Source organism: Acipenser ruthenus, chromosome 9 (assembly GCF_902713425.1).
Source record: "Acipenser ruthenus chromosome 9, fAciRut3.2 maternal haplotype, whole genome shotgun sequence".
In the NCBI taxonomy this organism is placed as follows: domain Eukaryota; kingdom Metazoa; phylum Chordata; class Actinopteri; order Acipenseriformes; family Acipenseridae; genus Acipenser; species Acipenser ruthenus.
The window spans coordinates 27,350,325-27,368,596 of NC_081197.1; the positions used below are offsets into that span (position 1 = coordinate 27,350,325).

An 18,272-nucleotide genomic window follows, 5' to 3' on the forward strand; every position below is an offset into this window, starting at 1 on the left:
GAAAGCCCTGCTGTACCTGCGATGTGATCAGACTGAAGGAAAGCCCTGCTGTACCTACGATGTGATCAGACTGAAGGAAAGCCCTGCTGTACCTGCGATGTGATCAGACTGAAGGAAAGCCCTGCTGTACCTGCGATGTGATCAGACTGAAGGAAAGCCCTGCTGTACCTGCGATGTGATCAGACTGAAGGAAAGCCCTGCTGTACCTGCGATGTGATCAGACTGAAGGAAAGCCCTGCTGTACCTGCAATGTGATCAGACTGAAGGAAAGCCCTGCTGTACCTGCAATGTGATCAGACTGATGGAAAGCCCTGCTGTACCTGCGATGTGATCAGACTGAAGGAAAGCCCTGCTGTACCTGCGATGTGATCAGACTGAAGGAAAGCCCTGCTGTACCTGCAATGTGATCAGACTGAAGGAAAGCCCTGCTGTACCTGCGATGTGATCAGACTGAAGGAAAGCCCTGCTGTACCTGCAATGTGATCAGACTGAAGGAAAGCCCTGCTGTACCTGCGATGTGATCAGACGGAAGGAAAGCCCTGCTGTACCTGCGATGTGATCAGACTGAAGGAAAGCCCTGCTGTACCTGCGATGTGATCAGACTGATGGAAAGCCCTGCTGTACCTGCGATGTGATCAGACGGAAGGAAAGCCCTGCTGTACCTGCGATGTGATCAGACTGAAGGAAAGCCCTGCTGTACCTGCGATGTGATCAGACTGAAGGAAAGCCCTGCTGTACCTGCGATGTGATCCGACTGAAGGAAAGCCCTGCTGTACCTGCGATGTGATCAGACGGAAAACTCTAAGGGTTTCTGCCTCGCAGTTCTTCTGCTGTGCCACGCTAGCTGAAATCTGTCCAGCGATTTTGATGCTCTCCCCGTCCTTCCATCCCAGCACTTTGACCTGCCGCACTCGCAGGGTGTTCTCTGGTCCCTTCAGCTCGATTTTCATAATCTGAGCTTCGCCCCTGGGGAGCTCGCTGGTGACCCAGCCCATATGTCTGGAGTCCAGATCCACCTAATGAAACAAATAGGGGATACAAATAAATAAATTACAAAAAATGATAACATCTGCTTGTTTCAATTTCACAATTTCCTGGTCAATCAGCCCAATTCCAAATAATGTACAGAAGTTTAAGGTTGACTAGCCTATTTCACTGTATTCCCTAACTCTGACATCCACTGTATTATATGCAGAAAAACAATACTGTATGGGTTGTAATAATGTGTAATAAATGTTCAAGCAAGTTTCAATAAAGTTGGAGGTTTTGTTTTAGATAAATGTCAAAATCTAACTAAAATATGCAGCTGGACATAACTATTCAGTGGGGGGATGATAAAGCATGTATTTGAAATGTTATTTTAAAACATGTGCAACAACATTTGTTTCACAATACAGACCTGGCTATAATTTTTAACAACAAATGCAATAGCTTTTTTTTTTATGAATGCTAACTCATATAGCAAACTAGAGCCTCATCTTGATTAATACTACTGACCACAGAAAGACGATCACACAAATCTGACTTGATTTGAATCACTATGCAAAGCTCATACCTGTTTAATTCTACAGAGATCTTCAACTGTCTTTCCATAAAGGAAAGTCATGGACGTGACTTTGTTCTGCAGAGGATAAAAGTGAAATGTTAAAAATACATTACTTTTTAAAATAATCCATATGCACAACTCCATACATATTGCTGTTGTTTATAGGTTTAAAGTATTCCTTAATAAGCCACTTCCGTAATAACTGTATTGATCACAAATGCAAAAGACTGAGTATCAACACTAAGAGAAAACAGAAAAACAATGTATAAAAACATTCAATGGGTTAAAACTAAAGAAAACACAATTATCACCACCAAATACATTATAGCTGTTTTATTATAGAATAATTATATTATTTTGCAAGAACATTTTATCCACAAAGAATAATTTGAATAACTCTTTAAAAAATGAAAGCGTAACAAAAGGGATAAAAACTCTTGTCCTTACTCCGATGTCCCTTGAGTTGTCCACATGGACAGAGACGTAGCGGGAGTTTATTCCCTTCATACAGCTGATGCTGATGCTCTTGGTCTTGTTCTTGTCCTCGTCCCCCGACTCCCAGAAGGTTTCTGTGGATCCATCTGTTAGGCTGCCGATCATGGCTGGCCGGCTGGAGGTCTTGATGTCAACGATGCTCGTGAGATCTTTCAGGCAGGTGACAACACACAGCTCCTGTGACAGGAAACACGGTTACTAACTAGCAAGGTGTTGAAAAACATTTCTGATCCATTCCTCTATATAGAACCCAAAACAACCAATTTAATGATTTAACAAGAAAATGCAGTCGCAGCCGATGTTCCTTTGGTTTCCTGAGCCTCTCACCTGGTTAGTGGCTTCGTATCCAGACTGCACACTGATGTTGAAGCTTTCCTCACTGTCCCCATCATCAGATTTGGACAAGATGTTGTTGATGTGGTGAAAGACATTGCTCTGGTGCAAGAACTGATGATCAGACTGCTTGAACTTCAGACTCCAGCATCTGCACACAAAAAAAAGTATTTTTAAATTTCCATTACATTGGATAAGAGGTTTTCTAGATTTCAGTTAAACATACTTAGACTTAAAGGGTACATAAGGATCTTTTTATTTTGTTGTGTTACATGTTCCCATGTGTTGCTACAACTGTTTACGTAAGGTGTGTGTTGTTTAAATTGTTTTTTTTTTTAATTTTGACAATTTTTAAAATTTTAAATTGCATTCCCTGCCTGAAGATGGCTTCCCATGTAACCGCATGGACCTTTCAGAACTACATTTCCCATCATCCTCCTGCTCACATATGTAACCGAGATGAATTTACCAGTGGCAGGGAATGCAATTTAAAGGTTTAAAAAAGTGGTCAAAATGTAAAATTTTTTTTTAAATTAAAACAATACACACACACCTTACGTAAACAGTTGTAGCAACACATGGGAACAATAAAATAAAAAGGTCTTTTAAGTACGTACTTGCATACAGACAGACAGCCAGACATTGCTTACATAGTCCCAGATACTCTCAATAACTTTTGTTAAAGAATGTCTTCACCAAATTTAATCACAATTGGATAAGCAGCAGGTATGGGTGATACCTCCACTATATTGATTAAAGTTGGAAAAACACACCTCATCCCCGGACGAAGCCAGGCTACCAAATTCAATCCAGTAGGAGCTGGCAGTGGATATGAAGGACTTCTGTCCAGTGATGAACGTACCTAAGGGCCATCTGCTGCAGGGAGCTGCCGCTGGGCAGAGACATCATAAGGTCTGAGATGGTCTGCAGGAGCCGATGAAAGGTGTGGGGCAGAGGGTGAGCTGCTTCTCCTGCAATCACGATATCGGACAGGGGGTGCTCACACACACGTGTGTCTTTCTCCTACACAGGGAGTGCATATAAAAAACAAGCATTTAGCAACATCAGAAGAGCAGGACAAGTTTGCTGGTAAATGTGTACATTTACCATAGGCTGTTAAATTGCACAAATCACATTTTTCTTTTGGATATAAAACCTTTTCCTCAGCAAGGTCCGATCAGGTGTGTATTGGAATAATTTTCTAAGAGTGTTAGGATGTATAGAAATAAGTCGCTGATGCCTCCAGTTTTAAGGCAATTCAAATATACGTCAGCTTTTAGTTCTTGCAAACTATTATGTATTTTTTTTATTTTTCTTGGCAGGGCCATCAGACCCAACTGTGACTGATTTGTACAAAAGTGGGAAAAAGAATAAGTAGAGATTATATATTTTTTATATATATATATATATATATATATATATATATATATATATATATATATATATATATATATATATATACATATAAGGGATTCACATGAGTATATTAACAGACCAATGGCACCTGTTCAGCATTTTCCTTGTTTGCTTTGTTCTCTTCGTCCTCCTCCTCTTCTGGCTCACAGGGAGAAGGGGTCAGGGATGCCACAAAATGCCACAGGATGTCATGGAGAGAGGTGGTCTGGATGACATTACACAGCAGCCAGTTAAAAGCCTGAAGGGCAAAAAAAGGTAAGGCAAGTTTTGACCAGCTATCAAATTTTTAAAATCATGTGGTTTAAAATAGCAGCATTTAAAAAAAAAATCCTGGGTATTTCTTCTTCATTATTCAACATTTTCATTAAATTTAATTGTATTTATCAAAGAAAAAAGTGGATTTATACAGTAAGTCACCACTGAGGGGGGGGAAAAAAAACAATGGAAATAATCTAGAGTTAAAGGCTACAGCACAGTATTTAGACCCATCCTTGTTTAGATTATTAAAAAAGACCCCATGGTTGCAATATAATGTATCTTCAAAAAAAGATTAAAGTTTAGTTTCTCAAAGCAAATTACAATTTGCCAACTAAATACACATACATGCTATTATTTTTTGTTGTTGTCTTGTAGCAATAAATATTTTTTTTTCGTCTATCATGCACTCAAAGAAGAACCCCATGAGCTTGACCTAAATAAAGTGGGTTCACTATGACTGACCTCCATTGCAAATACTCTGCAGGCAGACTTCCTCAAGGCGTGTCTCATCGCCACTTCCAGTCCTTCCAGGTCGTGATGCTGGATGACAAAGGCCAGGACAGGCCACTGGAAATTCCGCTCCCCTTTACTGAGTGAACCGTGGGCAGATATCAGCCGTGAGAGCTCCGGGGAGGGGTGTCGCAGGAGAGAAGAGCCCACTTCTGCAAGGCACAGCACACATACACACTTACACATCAAGCTGGTCACATACTATTTATTTTAAAACCATCCCCAATCCAGTAAACATATAAGAGATGGTTGAATGCAGCATCATCTGGCCATTGGTGTTTGCTAGAATTATGTATAAGGGGCTTTGTCACCATTCAACGGTGAAAGGATTTTCTGGCTAAATGTTTAACATTTAAGTTACACATCCCCATAGAAAACAACTTCACTGTTTTAGTCTCCTGTTCCACTAAAAAGTAAAACTCAAAAGTAGGAACCGACCTAACACATGGCAAGTGGAATAACAAAAAATACAGTGTCTGTCTGATAATTAGACTGAAGATGTACCTGCATCTCCACTGTTGACTCTGCGTCTGGGAATGGCCTTCACTCGAGCAGTGGAGGTAGAGTTCTGCTTGTCATATTCGGATGCCACCACTGAGTAGGACCTTTGAAATACTGTGCGCTTGGCTGTGTCGCTGTCAGTAATGGGGCTTGTTTCCAAACTGAAAAATACAGAGTACCTCTAAGGAACTGAGCGGTAGTTCATTCTCCATGGTTATTCATTAGCTGTAGCTTTAGAGTACATAAGCCACATTTCTGTTAATATAATTGGCAATGCTTGACAACTATTGGATGTGCATTAAAGGATGAACTGACAATGGATGCAATTGATGCAAAAAGGTAAAGGACATATCGTACCTGTGAGGCATGCATTTCATATTGCTTTCAGGCTCCTCAAATACATTGGGGCTGGCGTCTGGGGTGACTGATATATAAGGGGCAGGGACTGAGGTTGATCGCAAGTACCTCATCTCATCTTGGAAAAGATTATCATCATGGTATCCACCAAAATTCTCTGAATGTTGTCTGTACAAGGCAAGAAATGAACAAAGATCACAGTTTTTGAAATATATTTTATTGGCCTGACATTTACTTATTTTATTTACAAAACAGATGACATAAAACTATTAAAACTCAGTAATCTTACACCATCTGGCGACTATAATCCTCATTAATCTCAAATATATTTGTTCTTTTAGAAAGTACAAGTTCACTTTCATTAAATGTGGTATCATTGTTGAGCACAGATAACACATTCATTAGTTTTTTAGTTAACTACACGGATCCACACATTCTTAAAAATAGTACCTGCTTACATTATCTTAACATTGGCTGCTCAAAACCAACATAAGGATTGTTTAAAAACAGAAACAGAAGCACAAACAAAAACAAAAACTGCAATAACGTACTTCACCTAATGCAGGCATGTAGATACAAGTCAGCTATTTTCATAATTTACTAAGTTAATGATGCAAACCTTAGCTGTTTCACATCCCCAGATCACCTTGCTATTTATTAGACCATGGCCACTGCTAATGCGAGGCTGGTTGCTCTTCATAGGAAGCTCACATGTATATTTATTTTACCCACACTAGTTTGTTACAATGAGAAGCACTCCTTTCTATTTTATGTCAACATCCAAACTTGTACTCACTTGACAGTAATGAACCAACACTGTTTCACAACAATAAGTCATATGAGTTGAAGCAGTCCCCTACCGTGCGAGAGTCTGCAGGTAGAGACAGCCAATCTTGTTGGGAATCTCTTCGGAGACACCCTCCTTGAGGCTGGGTAGATGGGTGTGGAAGGGTTTGGGCACATGGTGACATAGCATGTTGGGCTCCGCAGCACTACTCAGGGACAGCAGGAACAGGGCGTTGGCTTTGATAACTTGGTGAGCCTCCATGGTGGGGAGGGCTCGGGGGATCTTAACTTGCATTGGTTTTTTCTTCGACTGCTTCACCTGATGGTCAAAAAGCTACTCAACTCAAATAGCCATAGGTTTAAATTGAATGCAATAGTAACACTGAGGAAGAATATACAAATGAAACCTGGACATTGCTAGATTCATACAAAGAGGATTCAATCCTCAATTTTTTGGGGCAATTTTTTTTCCTTCCACATTGCTGTGAGTTCACTCTGTGTTACGGGAAACAGGGCTCCGTCTGAGCATTACACTTGCAATCAAAGCTGCACACACCATAGGAAATGTGAGGTGGGGTCCCATTAAGAGAGACAGGAAATCATGTGCTACTATCAAACTCAGAGTTGTGGTAGGATAAATGGGCTTTATCTGAGTGTAAATACAGTGAAGTCTGGAAAACAAAAATATTTCAGCAAAACAGTAAGGCGCCAGTGAGAATGCTATATTACTGAGAATAATAACACACCTTTTAAAGACTTAAATTGTTAGAATTAGTCCTGAAATAACATCTAACATCAGCAAGGTTAAAAGAAAAACAAACCTTTTCTCTTGCTGCTGTTTGCTTCTCGCGAAGGTACTTTTCCCTGCAGCGGTCACACACTAAATACCATGTGCTGCCTCCGATTCCTCCATCTCCACAGTTACCAGCCCAGCCTCCACAGAAGTGTCCAATGCTATTATAGCCTTGTCCTCCAGCATACCGACCACAACCTGCACCAAATATGCATTGAAATGAAACATACAAATAGAAAACATATGCTACTTTTAATTCCCAGGTGCAGTCCCACCAAATTATGTCTAAAAAATGTTCTCCCCTTTATAATTATTACAGCAAGTTAATACTATTTGTTCTTGGTTGCTGAAGGACCAAGAGACAACAAGAATCTATACGTACAAATCATACTTTACCTGGATGGGTTTGTCTCATGTGGTAGGTCACAGGGTAGGGATGAGATTCTCCACACAGCTCACAAATGGTGTCTTTCTCTGGCCCACCCATAGCAAGTTGGGCCATCTCTCCAAAGAGATTTCCTCTTGGCCGAACATCAGCCTTCTCCTTCTTCTTTTTCTCCTTTTTGGATTTCTTGCCATCTTTCTCATTCTCCTTTTTCTTCAGAATGGCACTGGAACCAGGGCTGGGGAAGATCATGTTCTGGGTGGCAGCTTTGATGGTGGCCATGGAGATGTCTTCCCAAAAAGCCACAAGGTGCTGTAAGGTCAGTGGAAGAGGGGACTTTGTCTTTGCGGTTGTTTGACTACAGGTCTCGTAGATTACTGTTTCAGCCTTCCCATCCTCACACTTCTCTGGCAGTGGAGGTTCCTTGAGCATAGAGAGGACCTTATTCTTGTTGATACTGCCCATTTTCGAAATGTCAGGCCCGTGGGGAGAGATGTTGAACATGTTCAAGGCAGAGGAAATCTCTAGGGAGTGCCTGTTCTTCAGCTTATTTTCCTTCTCATCCATGGCTTGCTGGCTGCTAAGGCTGCTCCTTATGGGTGCATGCTCCTTTGTGAGCTCAGGATTGAACTTTAAGAAGGACGAGCAGGCCATGGCATCATGAACAATGCCCTCATGCCAAAGAAAAGCTGCAAATACTGCGCGGGCACACTCGGCTACTGATGGTGACATAGCTTGCTTGGCCGGCGCCACCAGACGTGCATTCTCACCCTTAAAGAAGGGACCAGATTTCTCTTTCTTGGGCCGTACATGTCGGCCAGTTGTCTTGCGGTTGACTTTGGGGGATGACCTGGTTTCTTGCTCTTCCTTAACTGGAGCTTTCCCTATGCTGAAGTGGACTTTTGAGGAGCCTTCTTCGATGTTTTTGGCATCAGGGTTTTCATCATTACCATCATCATTGTTGGATGCCAGAGTGCTGGAGGTGCAGACCTCTACCACCTCACTGTGCAGGTTTTCCTGTACCACGTGGGGAGAGGGAGCTCGGTTTTCATCATTGTCACCAGCTTTCCCATCTTTTGGTGAAATTTTTGGTTTGGGAGAGGTGGAACGTCCACGTATAGGCTCAGTTAGGGGAGGTTTTTTCATCCTGAGGGTGTCAGGATCTAGGGTATATGAGTCAGACTTTGACCTCTCCCTAGGTGGATCCAGTTTGGATTTCGAAGATGAGCTGACTATTTGAGGTAGGTTCTTTTCGTACGGGGATGTCGATCTTGGAGAACTAGTGCCGGAGGGACTGGATCTGCCAGATGACAAAGCCTTTTGTTTTGGAGAAGAGGACCTGGATCCTGGGGTGGGTGATTCTGCCCTTAAGCCTGAGGTTCTGTCGGCTTTCAGAGCCTGAAGGGTATTGTGGTTCGGAGACAGCGACCTGCTGTGAGAGTCCGACCTCAACCTAGCCGTGTCAGATTTCAGTACGAGGGACTCACTGGCAGATATGCTTTCTGTGTTCTTCATCTTTGTTTGGTCAGTAGAGGCTCTGCTAACACGGCCATCCAATTTTGGGGATCTACTTTCTGTTTTGTGTTTCCCAGGCAGATCTAACTTCCCAGCAGGAGATAAAGGCCTAGCAGCTGTTGCTAAATTCCCTCTTTCACCTACACATCACAACAGATTAAAATTAGCAAAACAATATTTTTAAATTACATCAGTATATTATACATATACTTTAATAATCATAATACCACTACTACTACTAATAATACCGGTATATATATATATAAAAAAATCTCAATACAAAATGAATTTAAATGAAACTGTTTTATATACAATTAAAATTTAATGGTGTTTAGAACTTTGTGGTCATACTCCGTACTACAGAGGGAATTAAAAACAACACTTTTCTATGATTTGTTTTCTGTTTGATTTTCCTTATTTCCAGGCAATCCAATATTTCTTATCAATAGCTATTGCCACTTAATTTCTTTCTTTCTTTCAAATCTACACTGTAATGAACAACAATAGATGGTCTAAAATGTTTAGGCAACAATCCTTGCTCAACTGAAATATTGTAAAATGCATTACAATAAATTAAAATAAAATAAAAAGCACCAGGGTATTCCCTTTGGAATAGAGCATTTAGGACAAATGTATTGGCCACAAAGTATATCAAAACACGATGACATTTACAAGAACTTGTGAATGCTTTCTCTGGAATGAGTTAACATATGCAACTGAAGGGCCCCCTGCCATATTCACAGCACAGTCACACTACGTGCCTGTGGGACAGGACAGGACTGGACAGGACATTAGGCCTTATTGGTAAGTAATTGAAAATGATTAGAAGGCATTACTTCTTGCGGTTATTCTCGATTAGTTTTACCAAGTTTATGTACAGTATGCATTAGTCCAACATATACTCTGTATACAACCAAGACCGATTTTGTTTTGTTTTCAACAATTTGCAAGTAGTTTATTCAATTTGCTACAGAAACTGTAGTGAAAACAAGTACAAAATAAGTTTAGAAAAACGAATATCTAACAAATTATATATTTATGTGTTTTTACTTTTATTTAAACATAGTTAAAAAATAATTAGGAGGAACAAAATATTACACACCGCTCACAATATGCGCCTTAATTTCTTATAAAAAATAAACAAATAAATAAACAAATAAATAAATAAATAATAAAAAAACTGCCATTCCTAATGCAAGAAACCAAATGACACTTTTGATTTGGATGGTAAGAAATGCATCAGAAAGAAGCAGTATCAATTAAATCCCAGCTTTGTGTGCATTTTGCTGGCCAAGCAATGGCATGCATACCCACCCTTTTTTTTGTGAGCTAGTGATGAGCGAGCAGAGCCTGGCCCAGCTACACTGCTACTTTTGTGCACACGCTCACGTGAAGCAAGGCTGCGAGATGAAGCGTCTATAGCGAAAAACAGTGGCAGGTAAGCGACAGAGTTTAAAATGAAAGAAAACTATTAGGAAAAAAAAGATACACAACAGGCACACAAAGCAATTTCAAATGCATGAACTGGTGGTGTACTTGTATTCAAACTGGTCTACACTTAATACACCTATCAGGACCCCCAACTGTACTGTAACACGGGCTTGGAAAAACAGTTCTAATCTCTTCAACAAAATGTATTGCTCTTGTTTTGCTGTTTGTCTTTTTGTCTTGGTAGTAATATCAAAAAATATAAATAAAACTGACAAATATTTCACTTGGTACTCATTGGAACATTAAGAAAGATTGTGCACTAGGTTTCCTTTAGTAATTCTAAATGTTTTACCATTGACTCTTGCTGTGTAACTATGAATCATCATTTTGTTTGACATTTTTTTTCCTGCTTTAACAGTGTGGGCAAGTGTAAAGGCAAGAAACTGCTAAGAACAGCAGATGCTTTATTTTGGGGGGGGGGGGGGAGTAGTTTAATGCAGGTCCTAATAAGTTACAGTCCATTCCTGTGTTACAGGGAACACAAAAACAAGGACTTCTAGGGTTGTGACATGATAACTGGGTTTCGCCTGGAAAAAAAAGTAAAGCGCAGCAAAACAATGAGAACATTGTTATACTACAAAGAGATCAAATCTTTGTAATGTAGAATTAAAGCTGTAATAACCAAGGCTTTTAAAAAGACATAACACCACAGGGCAACACTGTACTTCCCTACAATCTGGCTTAGCACAACTTCCAAAATATTTCACTGCGCTTGTCCACTGCTCCAATACTTAAAAGTGCAGCCCTAGCTGAATTTACATGGTTTTCATGTATCTTTAATCCACAGTGCAATGGGGGAATCTGAAAACTAAGCAATACAAGTTCCAAACAAAACTATATTTAACCCTTTGCAGTCCATTTATTCAACACGTCAGGTCCAATTTATTTTCACACGCGCAGTTTATTTTAGACACGCTGTTTAAAAGTATTTTTTTCACAGTAAAACAGGTTTAAAAGGCACTGCATATCAACAGGATACTCAGTACTGCATCTCCAGCCCCGCCCCACCCCTTGTTCGCTATATTTTTCACATACGTCTTAATAATAGTACATACCAATAAATTATCTTCTGATCACTCGTTTTATCACCAAACACCTCAATAATGCGATCCAAGTCATTATTTTATTACTATAATATCTAAAAAAAGCTCTGCAAATGTCTGTGATATTCTTTGAGCGCTGAATGCAGAAGCAGCTATCTTGTTTGTTTATGTCTGTGTTATCTATGTGGTGTTGGGGCTATCTGTATTCATGAGATACGCCCATTTATTTAATTTTTTTCCGGCTTCTCTCGGCTCCTATCGGTCTCACTCGGCCATTGAATGGTTTTCTCGGCTTTCTCCGTAGAAAAAACGACTCAAGACCTGTTTTTTATGTCTTTTTGATGATGTTGGACAGAGTCCGACATTGGACCGGAAAGGGAAAATTGCAATGTCGGACCAGGTCCGACATAGGACCGCAAAGGGTTAAGTGGTTGCTCTATTAGGCCCAATGGCCATTTCTGGGGAAGAGGATTCACAATCTCCTAACTCTCATCAATAATCTGTTCAACTGAAAACCACAAAAACAATAATAAAAAAAGGCATTCCTGCATCAGTTCATTTTCAGAAAAGGATCAAGCATATTGAGTCTGAACAAAAAGAACCAATGGGTTAATCATCCAAGGAGGTCAGAGGCAGTATTTTTCAGTTGCTTCAAAGCTCATGTCAAATGAAGTGGAAATGATAAGGAATGGTGCAGAACGTATGTCAAGCAACTAAAGGGTACTACGAAAGCCATGGTAAAGGTCCCACGCACTCACGCACACACACACAACAATCCCAAAAAGAAAAACAGTGTGTGCAGGTGGCACAGACAGACAGACTTACTCAGAAGCTGTGGTTGAGGCAGAGGCTGCTGGAAGGAAAGGGACTGTCCAAACACAAATGGGCTGTGGACAAGGGAAGAGGGAGGTTTGGCAGCTTGCTCAAATACGGAAGGAACTGGGAGGAAAGGCCGAGACTGAACAGAATTCAGTATGGCACTCAACTGGTCACCTGCAATGTGGAAGACACGGAAAACTAGAGCTTTTACTAACCACTGTCATCACAAGAACGCTTACAAATGCAGGGGTTGTTTGGGAGTGGGGGAAACATAGTTGGCACTAGCTAAATATGGCAATGTTTTTATTGCCTTCTTGCATAAAAAACTCAGGACTATGTAGTAGTAGCAGGGGTGTGCTGGTCACAAGTGGTTTGCTCACCTGCTGTTTAACCATTTAGAAAGCACTGTTAAAAGGCATCAGTGTACATTTAAATAGGCTATTGTCAAGTGGCGAGACACCAATTACAATGACCATAGAGGAATTATTACAAATGTGAACCATCTCACTGTTGCTTCACTGTTCTGAGTAAGAGGCTATTTGGTTAGGCTGATAAGTTCCTAAGAGTAGTTTTATTGGATGCTACTTGGTAAAAATAGAACATCAATAATGGGTAAATGGGTAAAAGAAGCCAGTCTCAGTACAGAGTAGAGGGCAGCAGTCAGCTCTAAAGTCTAGTTTAGTGCCTGGTTAAAGTGACTCCTAAGATGGGATGGGAGGAAGGTTCCTCAAAGGGAGGGTTTCTTGCCCATGCAGAGAGAGTGATAACGACACACACTTCATGCACAAATCAAAAGTAAAACGCATGCAAAACTAGAACAGAGAGGGTTTTCGTGGGTTTACAACACTGAACAGATGTTGTTGCCTAGAGTTATTAGGAGCCTATTCATTTTGGCTGTAGTATCAATTAATTGCCTTGGTATTTTATGTTTTATTTATTTTTAAATATGCATCATAAAAATGGCTGAACGAATACAAACCTGTTAGTTAAAGGTTTATAAAATTCATCTATTCTCATACTCAACAGGATAGGACAACAGGCTTTATTACTTGAGATTTTATAAAGTAGATATTGCTGTATAATGAAAAAGCTACTAGTAAGATTTTATCTTCGCTAGGTCACGGTTTTATTGTCTACCATTGAGTTTACATAATTATGTCATTTTTCTGCTTAATGCATCCACTTCTTGGTCCCTACTAAACAAAATATTTTTTCGGTAATACTTTTAAGTATGTTGAAAAGTTGAAATCATACATACCCACTGCCAAGAATATAAACTACATACAACACACGCCAAAGCACAATTTAATCAAAACTAGTTTAAAGATTTTACCTTCAATTGCACATCTCCTCTCAAATGTCCATACAAAATGTCACCAAATTGAGAGAAGCAGTTTCCAGGTTATAGCCTGGTATCAGTACTATATGGGAAAAATCTATATTCCTGCAGATTTCACTAGATAAATTTAAATTGCTCAACAGGCACCTTGATTATATTTATTTAATGTCTAATGTGGGTATATTTAATATCAAACTAGTGCTGTTATTTTCTTAAATATAAAGATAAAGTACATTATTAAAAAATAATGGCAAGCTACTGTACAACTATTGCCATCCATAGTACTGAAACATTAACCAAAAAAAGTCTATTTCTAAATTAATACATTGTCCTGCCAAACATTAGCACCCACTAGCAACAAAATGAAGTATTAACTGGATGCTGAAATGTCTCCTGAAGTTTCAAACAAATGTTGCATTTTTTTCTAGAGATTCAGAGTTCTTTGGCTGTACTCTGTCTGAGGTCATGCAGCACTCAAGTAAACATTACACACTTCTCCTTGTTCATTTCTTTGTACTAAAAAACTCAAATGTGGCCACTTGAAATGTGACTACCTTATGGTAGTCATTTAAAAGAGCATTCTAGAGAACTGGACATCATTCTAGAGAACTGGACATCATTCTGCAGCGTGTTACTGTTTTACCTTGCACAATGCTGCACTCTAAAGACACAAGACAGTAACAGAAACACAAACAACCTAATTGTACCTAAGTAGACAAAATGATACAGCAGGCAAGACAAAAAATAAATAAATGATGTAGGGGGTCCTAAGTTCCTACACCTACAATACCAAAATCAAACAACTGTCTAATTTGTTTGTTCAATAATCTCAGCAGCATTTGCAAAATCATGCAATCTACTTTTCAGACGTAAGCTACATATAGTGATTAGTTTTTTTTATTTTTTTTTATTAAAAACATGCCAGACAATCTTAACAAGAGGATTTGTTTCAGCAGTAAAAAGGTCAGAAAAAAGCCCAATATGCAAAAACAGAGAATTAACCAAGTTAGGCAAAAGACAGCATTAAAAAAATACAGTACACAGGCAAAACCAAACACAGACAAAACAATGGTAGGAGAAATCAGTAAAAACAAAAAAAAAGTTCTAAGCTGCTGTTCATTTTATGAACCGCATATATATTTGTTTTATTTATGCTGCTAAATATACCTGGTTTTAACCTCATCAGTGTCTCAATATTTTTTTTAACAGGGCTACGAGGGATTCAAACAGTAGGCGATGAAAATGTTGTAAGATGTGATTTTGTCTTTGGGGTAGGCCTTGAGTTCTTAGAATGAAAGCACTGCCGGGGTTAAACTAGAATGTTCCCAACACTAACACTTTCTGGTAAATAATACATCTAATCATCTCATTCCGATTTGCCTAATGATGTACATCCGTTTGCTTGTTCAATATGAGATATCGATATCAGATGAACAATATAATTTCCCCCGATTCAGATCATTCAAATTGTAACTATTATGGAGAGGTTAAACCCACACAGTGTACTTTTTTTACTATAGTTTTCCCAGCTCTCACAAATACTGCACTTTGAATGTGAGATGTGGATTTGATCTGTCAAATGTAGGCTTCTAAGCATCTAACAAACTGCATGTACAGAAACAGTGTTGAGGTTTTCAGTTTATTCTCTCCTTTCACTCATATAACTTCAGATTTGTACTCACCTTTATTATTTGAAATCCCATAGTCATATCCTTGGGCACCGTTGGGAGCAGTATCCCTATTGAAAGCTTGAATAGAGAAAGGACTTGGAGGTGGTGTTTGTGCTCCTTGATCCAATATTACTTGCTCTGTTATAAAAGACAGCTGGATTAGTTCAAAAATGCCGTCAGCGAAACCACTACAGGGAGGAAATGTGTGCTGTAAAACTAGAAGGGACCCAGCTCCTGATGATCTCAATGTGATGTACAGAACGATCTTCTTTCTGTTGTTTTTTTCAAACCAAAATGCAATTTAAAGCCATTTTCTGACAGTCAAATGTTACGAAACTAGTAACAACCACCTATATTCTAAGCTGCTTGTTAACAGCTTTGCAACATTATTATTTTTATAACAAATTGTGCTAATTGCACACATTATTTTTACAACTAAGTCACAGCATAAGATAGTTTTGACACAATGTTTTTTTTTTCTTAGTAAAAAGGCATCGTAACAGTTGGTATAAAATCAATATTATATATCGATATAGGATGTTTCCTAATAAGCAGGTAGCTTGCTTGCTGGTATAATCCTGTAAAGAATATGTACCAACTAGTACAACTGACTGCTTGAAGCAAACTCCCCTAGGCAGGTTTACATCCTCTCTACATGTATAATGAGCTACAGTATCATATACGACCTTTAAATGATATCACGAACACGACAACTATGTATATTTAACAGATGGTCTTACCCTCTTCATGCTGAAGGTACTGATTGCCTCCCCGATCTCTCGCAAGAGACCAGGCCTCTCCTTCATCACTTTCACAAAACTCCACTATACTGTTCTTATCCAGCTGCACCCAAGTGCCTTCTGAGTTTGTCACCTGATACACAAACAATGCTTTTTATCTCATGCCACACATTTTCTTGTATTTTTTAACATCAGTCAATTGGAGCAAGCTGAGTTAAACTTTAAAAAATGTAAACAATATACAATGCAATATATTGTTGTATAATATATTTTTGTAGTACAGGATTAAGTTGTAGTAATACGATAATGCTGACAACTAAAATTATTACAATCATTGGGCCTACTGCTATAAAAGAGGCCTGATTCGTTTACTGTTGCAATATAATTGTTATTGATCTGAAAGGGATATTATAAACCCTCTCCTCCTGTAGAAAGAAGAGGCTCCATTAAAACAAATGCAAAACATTAAAAGGGCAATTATTTGCTTTGTAAAATTGCCCATTACAATGGCATAAGCATTCAAACATTTCAAATATTACTGATACTGATTTTACACATGTATTATTTGCAATCTGTAGTTGAAAGGAAATATTGTTAAGGGTTAGTCTGTAAAAGAACTGACACACTGCAAAACACACAAGGAGCCTTAGAGGCCATTCAAGAAACAGCATGACACACCACATCTCAAATTAAAGTCTTAGCAGTATGCAGCGCCTCTGGAGAGGAACCAGAGGCAGCATTCAAATCTGTTAAGAAAAAAAAGGAAAGAAAAAACAGTACACATGAATGGTTGAAAAACTGCTGGAGCATTTCCATTGCTATTAGTATATTTATGGTTTCTCAGACCTTAAGCAAGTTTTTGGACAGATATTTCACCCTGCATTTCAGATACTGACTCTGCAGGCCCAATCTCCTGTGAATCCTAATGGCATCAACGCACCCACAGTAACTAAAGGACATAGGAACATTATAGTTTTGACTGTTTGAACAAAGAAAGGACTGACATTCTAAAAGCAAGACTATTAGGACCATCCACTTAAACCTCTGTGTTTATCACATTATATAGTAACAGAAAAGGAAATGTTGCAGCCATTATAGGTTACATATAGGAGATTGTTGCTCAGAAAGTTGCACGGAAAAAAAGCAAGTCATTGATAAAAACCCACACTCAGAAGAATGACAGAACACGCATACCAGCAGAGTCCACATTAACCCTTGCACAAAATCAGAGTGTTACTGTGATTGCTGCTTTTGCAAAAGTGCAAAAACCTGGCAACTATGAAGTGATGATTGGTAGCCACAAGAACACACTTGGATCCATACCTCGCCTACCGCCTTGACTTTGTTTCCCAGAACTAACATTCCAATTGGGATACCTCTAAGGTTAGGGCAGCTTCTGATGTTGTGACCCGAGGGTCCAGTCTTCACTACCTTATAAACGCCTGGTCCGCCATGCAGGCACGGCCTGTCCTGCTCTCTCACGGACACTTCATGGGAGCGCCGAGCACTGACCTCCTTAAAATAATCATCACAATGCATTCTGGACTCCTAGAAAAGCCAAGAGAATTGAGTCAGTCTTTACCTTATTCACATCATTGTTTTTAAAATGCAGCTCAGTTTGCATATGGCTATGAAAATGAATATGTGGAGTGAAATATGAACTGGCCCTGATGGATCCTTTTAATAGCATCAGTTTCATGATCTCCAAAAGGCTCTCTGACTGCACCTACTCTAATGCCCTATTCAGCCAGTGCTAAGTCCAAACTAAAATTCCTAGATCACATTTTTAACATTAGTGTTAGTTCAAATCCAACATATGGACTGTTCTTTGTTATATTAGGAAATGTTTATATATTTGTATTTTTGGTTCTTATATTGGCACTGTTTGTCTACTGGAGAAAAACTGATTTTAACTTTAAAAAAGATTCCTTAGCCAATACAGATAAGTAGAATTTTAGATTTACTTTCAAAATATTTTAAACAGATTTGTTTTAACAGCATGTCCTTTTTATACAATTATTCTGACACAATCAGATGAACAAAAGTATACAAGTTCTGGTATATTTTTGTATACAGTTCAGCTAAGATTAGATTACCAGATGAGTGAGGTTTACATATAAGGATCACATCACTATAAACTACTAAGTTCAATATTCCACTAAAAATATAAAATTGTTCATTTCTAAAGAACTATTATGGAAAAGAACCACCTTTCGTGTGAAACACATATTACATTGCCTACAAGGTACAAAAGAGACAAATACAGTTGCATCTT

General features: G+C 38.9%; 1 protein-coding gene across 18 annotated transcripts in view; it reads right to left on the reverse strand.

Annotated features, from left to right (window-relative positions):
• LOC117405836 (E3 ubiquitin-protein ligase MYCBP2) overlaps positions 1 to 18,272 on the reverse strand; it is a 116,618-nt gene that overhangs the window by 12,515 nt on the left and 85,831 nt on the right. For 8 of the 18 annotated variants that reach the window (XM_034923705.2, XM_034923698.2, XM_034923700.2 and 5 more), the window contains 17 exons: positions 17,321 to 17,545; positions 15,998 to 16,130; positions 15,270 to 15,395; positions 12,255 to 12,422; positions 10,210 to 10,311; positions 7,392 to 9,035; positions 7,024 to 7,193; positions 6,277 to 6,536; positions 5,417 to 5,584; positions 5,063 to 5,220; positions 4,511 to 4,710; positions 3,879 to 4,028; positions 3,237 to 3,397; positions 2,369 to 2,525; positions 1,994 to 2,218; positions 1,556 to 1,621; positions 777 to 1,016 (listed from right to left, as the gene is read on the reverse strand). In XM_034923705.2, the coding sequence (XP_034779596.2) occupies positions 777 to 1,016; positions 1,556 to 1,621; positions 1,994 to 2,218; positions 2,369 to 2,525; positions 3,237 to 3,397; positions 3,879 to 4,028; positions 4,511 to 4,710; positions 5,063 to 5,220; positions 5,417 to 5,584; positions 6,277 to 6,536; positions 7,024 to 7,193; positions 7,392 to 9,035; positions 10,210 to 10,311; positions 12,255 to 12,422; positions 15,270 to 15,395; positions 15,998 to 16,130; positions 17,321 to 17,545 (4,353 nt within the window). The remainder of the gene's footprint in view (positions 1 to 776; positions 1,017 to 1,555; positions 1,622 to 1,993; positions 2,219 to 2,368; positions 2,526 to 3,236; positions 3,398 to 3,878; positions 4,029 to 4,510; positions 4,711 to 5,062; positions 5,221 to 5,416; positions 5,585 to 6,276; positions 6,537 to 7,023; positions 7,194 to 7,391; positions 9,036 to 10,209; positions 10,312 to 12,254; positions 12,423 to 15,269; positions 15,396 to 15,997; positions 16,131 to 17,320; positions 17,546 to 18,272) is intronic. The other 10 variants (XM_034923712.2, XM_034923702.2, XM_034923697.2 and 7 more) reach the window with 9 other exon arrangements.